At 43.9% G+C, this 8,849-nt stretch overlaps 1 protein-coding gene across 1 annotated transcript in view; it reads left to right on the forward strand.

Moving 5' to 3' along the window:
* LOC138970125 (uncharacterized) overlaps positions 1-8,849 on the forward strand; it is a 29,853-nt gene that overhangs the window by 1,890 nt on the left and 19,114 nt on the right. The window contains exons 2-3 of the mRNA XM_070342606.1: positions 1,710-1,852; positions 2,393-2,616. Coding sequence (XP_070198707.1) covers positions 1,710-1,852; positions 2,393-2,616 — 367 coding nt within the window. The remainder of the gene's footprint in view (positions 1-1,709; positions 1,853-2,392; positions 2,617-8,849) is intronic.

Below are 8,849 nucleotides of genomic sequence, written 5' to 3' on the forward strand. Positions count from 1 at the left end.
AAAGTTTATGGTCTTGACTACAAGGCTATGTGTAAATAACACACATGCTGACATCGTAATTCAAGAGAACTACCAAGATAGAAGTGTTTTCAAAACACACAGCTTACTCGCAAGGCAGAGATAGCAGTGCGTAGCTACCGAGAGGTTGAGCTAGGCCGCACTCTGGCCTGCTAGTAGAAGGGAGCTTTTCTCTTAGCCTTCTACTGCTGAGATGGCTTGTGAGGGTGATGTTATCGCGCGGTTGTCAGTCACTACTGTGTACCCAGCGCTGAACCGGGGGATGGGTGATTAATTACCGCTGGCGGCCTGGTATTGAGGAAGGGGTGATAAAGGGGTCAGATTCCGGCTGTGCCTGTGAACTAAACCTAATAGCAGAAACTGCCGTGCCATCTCCAACCTTCCCTTCCTTTCTAAAATCCTAGTAGACCGGATTTTTAAACAGAAAATTAAGTCAAAGATCGGAAGTAATTGCAACAGAATTTTTTTCTCGCGAAACGTCATCACAAATGGGTTACAAATCATATATAAAAAAAGTAGAAAGACACCTGTTTCCAAAACTGAATAATTAGCATGTGATGACGTCATGTTCGCCACAGACACTCAATATTAAAGCCAAATACAGGGTAGTACTCCTGAAACACTCTGTTCCATAGGCATCGTTAAAAGATCCAAACTTATAATAGAAATAATAAAATCTATTCTGTCAACGACACATTTTTGTCAAATACGTCACATCCGGTGTGCTGATGATGTCATGATAGACACGAAGAACAGAAAATCCTTTTTTCGAGCCGACCCTAGCCGAGTAGCACCTCGTTCTGAACGTATTTGCGTATTGTGCTGATTTAAAACAGAAATCAGCAAAAGAGAAAACACTGTACAGAACTGTCTGCAAAAAACTAATTCGTTGCAGATTTGTGCAGATGTTAAATTGTAGCGGGTCCACTTGAGCTGTTCATGCTTTTGTAGAAGGAGACGAAAAATGGTCAGCATTAATTGTTCATCTGGCTGCATCTCATATACACATATAATTAAGAGTCAGTATCCAGCGGCAATACCACATCCATATCTTCAGCAAGATCAGGCAGCCCAAAGACACTGGGAATATCAAGCAGGTCACTGTCAAGTTCTTCGAAAGATGGAGAGTTACATCCTCCACACGCCACAGAGCACACCAACCCATGCTTTCTGCAAGTGCAGCGTTTTGACTGACAGTCCTTCTTGCAGTTGCATCTGACCACTCTTAACAGCGCTTCTGGTGCAGGGGGTAGGTCTGTCGTTCGCGGTTCAGCTCTCAGGAAGCGTCTCATGATGTCAATCATGTTCATGTATTGCAACCAAAGCTTTGCCATACGCTGCCCCTGAAGATGTTCTTTCGTCTGAAGCAGCATCAGTTCGATTTTGATCAATTCAGGACTGTCGTCGAGTTCTTCTACTGCCATTTTCTTATTCAGCACTTTGTCGAAGAGAGCGAGTGCTGAATAAAGGCAAGTTTGCTCAGTTTCGGTGCCATTAGTCGCATGTCGATCAGGTGGTGGGTCTTCGTGCTCAGAGAGTCTGGAAGGTTCTCCAGGTGCGCTGTCATTTACAGTGTGTTCTGCTTCAGTCTCTTCCTCTCCGGTCTCGTCTGTCCCTTCAGCACAGTGGATGTCTAGAGAGAAGCCAAAGGTGATTGAAGAAATCAGAGCATTCAGCACACTGTCAACAAGAAAGTGTCCCCGAACACCTCTTGCCACTGCTTTTGCCTGAGAGCATGTGCAGTACAGCGTTTGGAGCAAAGGCCACTTCCAACAGCTGCTTGAACCCTGATCCTGACATCAGACGTCCGATGCAGCCGAGAAAGCTCATTTGGGTGTGAAACCCTCCCAGACGCAGGACTAAGGAATGCAGGTCACTGTGAAGGGGCTCACTGTTGACAATGACCGTTGCCCTCCACCACAGGGGCTGGTCAAACGTCAGTACTGGTGTCACGTTGTTCTTTTTAGCCAACGAAGTCACGAAGAGGAGCGTTGAGTACACACAGCTCATGTTGGTTTGGTCCATGTCTATCATTGGGAGAAAGGTGATTGCACTTCGTCCTGGATATTGGCCATCACAGACTGCCTGCATTGTTCCAGACCACCCTGGGCGGGGAGATCGCAGAGGCCATGAAACTTTCCACACCAAGTCCAGTTTTTTTCCTGTCGTCGTTGGTACTGAAGTCGTGCAGCAGTTCATACACCAAGGAGAGACTGATCGTGGAGGGGTCAAAATAGCGCACTGGAATCGAACCGACGCCCATCAAACTTTTGTTGGTCACCCGTTGGTCTCTTCGAATGGAATTGTGCTGCTTTTGGCAGGGCGTGGCAGATGCCATTATTCCCATGCCATGGAAAGTACCTGTCCCGTCCAGAGTCCGAATGTTGTGGTCCACGTTGTCCGCTACGAACTGAATTCGGCTTTCAGGAACAGTACCGTAGAGATCAACTCCTTGAGAAACTGCCGCACATTGTTCAAATCGCCTGACCTCAGCGTACGAAGAACAGAACCCAAGCTTGTTGACATGCTCAACGATAAATTTGGAGCCAAACAAGTGATGAAGTTCCACAGCCAGTCCTACCTGAAGAGGCGCGAGGAGTATTTTCGGTCTTGCTGCCTGAGCTAAGGCCTGTCCAAAGGCAGCAACTTTGATGTCAGGTTCTTTTTTCTCGTGGAGGAGTGTTTTCAGAAATATGAGGGCGGAAGATACAGTAAATTTGAAGGCAGATCTCCTATCTGTGTTGGGGAAGGGTATGTCTCCTTCGACGATATCATGTCTTTGATGTCTGCAAGAAGAAGCTTAGATGCTGTCTTGATTATACGAATCTTTTCTGCAGCAACATCTTTTTCCCTGGCAGCTTCGGAAAATTGTTTCAAGATCTTTTCAGCTGTTGAACGAAAAGTGACCACATTTGCATTTCCTTGGATGCTGGTGATGATGACTGCCCCTCCAAAATGATCCAGTAGCTTCGTTTTCATGTGTCTTTCTGTGTATGGGTCAGCTTCTGTGAGATGGTTCAGCATTTTGTTGCAAAGGTCTCCCAGGGTTGTCTGTTCATCATCGTTTTCTTCGAAGTATTTGGCAACCCTGAGAAACGCTTTGTTTCGTTCCTCGACTGCTGGTCTTCCAGGCCTCCCGATATCATCACAATTCATGCTATTACTGTCGCTGCGAAAAGCCAGTGGAACATTCCTCTTTGTTCGAAAGTTGACACTACACTGATGGTGATACATTGCGTCGTAGGCATGCAGATCTTGGGCATAATGTATACGCATGCGTACAGTTTCGGCCCACTTGTCACCTTCTCCCCGATCTGAGCATACTTGCAGCAGTTTTTCCTGGAAGTTGAAGGTGCGGACAGAAAACACTGAAATTCCTTTATTTGCATCACTTTTTGCTGGCAGCCCACAAAACAAGCAGTCATTTCTTATGTCAAATTTTGCTTTGCTAGAACGCAGACTGGCCGTCGATATTTCTTGCTGTGATTCTGCTTCATCTCGTTTTCTCTTCAAGTCACGCTTGATTACATTTGTATTACAGTAATTGTGCACCACCTGACCAACTACAAACTGAAGTCCATCGCATCTGCTCTGACTTGCTTTCAGAAGACCTTGAACCCCCTTTTCCGTTTGCACTACTGGGTCCTCTCCGTCCTTCACGGAATGTTCGCATAGAGCGCAAGTTTGGTTTTCAGCAGAAAAAGTACCTGTATGTTGAGAAGGGATAAAAAAAAAAGTACTAGAACTGACGCAGTCTATTTTCAAACCGACACTAACACAGAGAGAGAGAGAGAGAGAGAGAGAGAGAGAGAGAGAGAGAGAGAGAGAGAGAGAGAGAGAGACTGAGGGAGAGAGAGAGAGAGAAACAGACACAGACAGACAGACAGACAGACAGAGAAAGAGAGAGAGACACACACACAGAGACAGACATACCGCCTCCCAGCCAGCCAGACAGTACACGGAAAGAAACAGAGAGAGAGAGAGAGGGGGAGAGTGAGAGAGAGAGAGAGGGAGAGAGAGAGAGAGAGACATACAGCCAGCCAGACAGTACACGGAAAGAAACAGAGAGAGAAAGAGACAGAGACAGAGTTGGAGAGGAAGGGCAATACTAAGAAATTAAACATACACCAATGTTAACACTTCGAATATCATTTCCTGAGCAATTAGAAAGCGCTCGCTCGTCTACGAGAAATAAAAGCCAGTAACCATCAACCGAACATTGTGGCCTGAAATGCGTTCCATACAAAAGTCTGCGAGTCAATCGAACTGACATGCTTTTCCTGTTCGTTCAAACTCTCATAATAGCAGTATTTATCAAACAGCTGTTTAATGCATCAAATCAATGTATTAACGTATTCACAAAGTAAAACGCTTAGCTGTAACTGTGTTTTTGTGGGGAAAATCTTCATTAAATTCAGAACCACCGCCCGACGCCATTGTCTGTTTACCGGATGCATTCCGCCCTTTGACCTTGGACATTCCAGGGCGCGGTCTGCAACCATGCGGTTTCCGTGTACGGCTAGCCACGATTGCCAGAAGTACATTTTTGTAGGAAATGCGTATAGAATTTATTAGATTAGAGCATCTAAATCCTTCTACTTTTTTCTACTTTTTGGATATGTTATTGCTTGATCATTTTTTGACAAATTGCAGAAGGTTTCATTTCTGTTGCAATTACTTCTTATCTGAAAATGGGTTCTTTACCACGCTATAGAGAAGATAGTCCTAGACCAGCTCTCCTCCCACCTCTCTGCCAACAACCTCCTCACTCCGCACCAGTCAGCTTACCGCACGGGCCATAGTATGGCGGCTTACTAGTGCCAAAACCTCATAATTGTAATTATCAAGGGAAAATTAGTAATTTTCCCTTGGTAATTACCATTTTCACGTGTTTATTACTAATTTTCCCGGAATAATTACTAACTTTCACCTGTTAATTACTAATTTTTAGTCAGTTGGCTCACTTCCTGACGGATTGCTAGTGCCAAAACTAAAAATTAGTCATTTTCCCGTGAAAATGAGTAACTAGCAGGTATGACGGCTTACTAGTGCCAAAACCTGGGGTTACCCATTATCACGTGATAATTACTAATTAACGCTGTCAGTTACTGTTTTCACTGGTTAGTTACTCATTTTCACGGGATAATAAGTAATTTTCACGGGAAAATGACTAATTTTTAGTTTTGGCACTAGCAATCCGTCAGGAAGTGAGCCAAAACTAAAAATTAGTAATGAACAGGTAAAAGTTAGCAATTTTCCCGGGAAAATTAGTAATTAACACGTGAAAATGGTAATTATCAAGGGAAAATTACTAATTTTCCCTTGATAATTACAATTATGAGGTTTTGGCACTAGTAAGCCCTATGACGGCTTACTAGTGCCAAAACCTGGGGTTACCCATTATCACGTGATAATTACTAATTAACGCTGTCAGTTACTGTTTTCACTGGTTAGTTACTCATTTTCACGGGATAATAAGTAATTTTCACGGGAAAATGACTAATTTTTAGTTTTGGCACTAGCAATCCGTCAGGAAGTGAGCCAAAACTAAAAATTAGTAATGAACAGGTGAAAGTTAGCAATTTTCCCGGGAAAATTAGTAATTAACACGTGAAAATGGTAATTATCAAGGGAAAATTACTAATTTTCCCTTGATAATTACAATTATGAGGTTTTGGCACTAGTAAGCCCTATGACGGCTTACTAGTGCCAAAACCTGGAGTTACCCATTATCACGTGATAATTACTAATTAACGCTGTCAGTTACTGTTTTCACCTGTTAATTACTCATTTTCACGGGAAAATTACTAATTTTTAGTTTTGGCACTAGCAATCCGTCAGGAAGTGAGCCAAAACTAAAAATTAGTAATTAACAGGTGAAAGTTAGTAATTATTCCGGGAAAATTAGTAATTTTCCCGGGAAAATTAGTAATAAACACGTGAAAATGGTAATTATCAAGGGAAAATTACTATCTTTCCCTTGATAATTACAATTATGAGGTTTTGGCACTAGTAAGCCGTCATAAGCAGGTGAAAACAATAACTGACAGCGTTAATTAGTAATTATCACGTGATAATGGGTAACCCCAGGTTTTGGCACTAGTAAGCCGTCACAGGGCTTACTAGTGCCAAAACTTAATAATTGTAATTATCAAGGGAAAATTACTAATTTTCCCTTGATAATTACCATTTTCACGTGTTAATTACTAATTTTCCCGGGAAAATGACTAACTTTCTCCCGCAGTGGGGCACTGCGGTTATGAAATTAAAGGCCCCTCCTGTTTTTGGAACCGCAGGAGCTTTCTAGTTTGCTGTTAGGTAGATTTTTGGTTCCTCTTTCCTGTCATGCTCTCTTTTTCTTCATGAATTCTTTTCTTTTTTCTGCCTTCTTGCTCATTCACCTGTATTTTTTCCAAAAATCTCTTCTCTTGCCGCTTGTCTCGCGATTCATGTATAGTTTAATCTGTTAGTGTTCTGATGTAAGTCCAGCAGTAGATAGGTTAAGCCTATTTTAACATACTGGAAACTGGTAATCTTCCAGTAGGTATTAATTTAGTTTTACTAAAGCCTGCTGGGACACAAGTAATGGGTTAGTGCATTTGTAAACAGGAATCGCTTGACAAGTGGCCCCCTTCATCCTCCCCTTCCTCGTCCTGATATGGCTCTGCGTAGTCGGCTGGACGTTAAGCAACAAATAAACAAACAAACAAATAAACTAACTTTCACCTGTTAATTACTAATTTTTAGGTTTGGCTCACTTCCTGACGGATTTCTAGTGCCAAAGCTAAAAATTAGTCATTTTCCCATGAAAAGTACTAATTATCCCGTGAAAATTACTAATTATCCCGTGAAAATGAGTAACTAACGAGTGAAAACAGTAACTGACAGCGTTAATTAGTAATTATCATGTCATAATGGGTAACCCCAGGTTTTGGCACTAGTAAGCCGTCATACCATAGCACAGAGACCGCAGTCCTTAGTATCCTCAACAACATTTTGACTTCCTTAGACGATAACAAAATTTCCCTGCTCCTCCTAATAGACCTTTCGGCTGCTTTCGATACAATTGATCATGAAATCCTTGAGCACACTTTCGGCATCCAAAATTCAGTTCTAAATTGGTTCAGATCTTATCTCTCAGACAGAAAAAATTTTGTAATTGTAAACGACGTCCCATCCCAGGAAACCTCCCTCCTTTTTGGCGTTCCCCAGGGCTCTGTGCTCGGGCCCGTGCTGTTCATCATGTACACCTCCCCTCTGACAGACATTCCGTTTCCCACAAAATGTTTGCTGACGACACTCAGCTTCAGAACTCTGCGACTCCCTCAGAATACGCCCAGATGACCATCTCCCTTCAGTCTTGCATTGCTGACGTTGAACTCTGGATGTCCACTAACAAGCTTAAACTTAACTGTGACAAAACAGAAGCCATTCGTTTCACCAAATCCTCCTCCTCCTCCTCTCTCTCTCTCCCTCCTTCTATCACTTTGGGCAGCAGCACTATTGAATTCTCAGACTCCGTCCGTGATCTTAGCATCTTTCTTGATAGCGATCTCTCCATGTGTAACCGAGTGCATGCCGAAACACTACGATCACCTCGGGAAGCGAAGTGCAATCAAACAGGATTGAAAATGTTAGGGCTAATTTCTTAGCCCTATAAAAACTGTTATGCAAACCCGAAGGTTTCCATGAACATACAGACAATCGGAAACCACCAGACCCCATCACAAACAGAATTCTACAATCCACTGGTGTTGACTTTTAAAGGCCAACAACTCGGGTGCAGAGTCTGCCGTGAAAGGAGAGCGGTAGCCTCCCCTGTCACAATCGCCCCCGTTTGAAATGAACTTCGTCCCGAAGTTCCGAACCGGGGGACCACTGTCCATCCAAAGTTCGCAGAATGGGAACAGCACGAAAATGTTCAGTGGTCATATTATGCCATTACCTGAACATATCATGCCGAGTCCCATCCCTGCTCGCAAGCGCCAGATGTAACCGAGTGCCGAAACACTACGATCACCTCGGGAAGCGAAGTCAGTGCAATCAAACAGGATTGAAAATGTTAGGGCTAATTTCTTAGCCCTATAAAAACTGTTATGCAAACCCGAAGGTTTCCATGAACATACAGACAATCGGAAACCACCAGACCCCATCACAAACAGAATTCTACAATCCACTGGTGTTGACTTTTAAAGGCCAACAACTCGGGTGCAGAGTCTGCCGTGAAAGGAGCGGTAGCCTCCCCTGTCACACATGAAACACCATGTTATGAAACGGTCTGTCAGTCCGCTTACATCGATGAGAATAGGTTCTATCCGCCCATACCTTACCGAAGATGCCACCAAGACCCTTAACCGGCACGGTTGGCCTAGTGGTAAGGCGTCCGCCCCGTGATCGGGAGGTCGTGGGTTCGAACCCCGGCCGGGTCATACCTAAGACTTTAAAATTGGCAATCTAGTGGCTGCTCCGCCTGGCGTCTGGCATTATGGGGTTAGTGCTAGGACTGGTTGGTCCGGTGTCAGAATAATGTGACTGGGTGAGACATGAAGCCTGTGCTGCGACTTCTGTCTTGTGTGTGTCGCACGTTAAATGTCAAAGCAGCACCGCCCTGATATGGCCCTTCGTGGTCGGCTGGGCGTTAAGCAAACAAACAAACAAACAAACCAAGACCCTTGTTTCCTCCTGTATATTCTTTCTCGATTACTAGACTACGGAAATTCTGTTCTCTCATTGGCTGTCCTCAGTCTGTCATCATCCATCCTTCAGTTGCAGCGCATTCAAAATTCTGCAGCCCGGCTTGTCTGCAAAGCTCCTCGGTCTCAGTCCTGTTC

Source organism: Littorina saxatilis, linkage group LG7 (genome assembly GCF_037325665.1).
Source record: "Littorina saxatilis isolate snail1 linkage group LG7, US_GU_Lsax_2.0, whole genome shotgun sequence".
NCBI lineage: Eukaryota > Metazoa > Mollusca > Gastropoda > Littorinimorpha > Littorinidae > Littorina > Littorina saxatilis.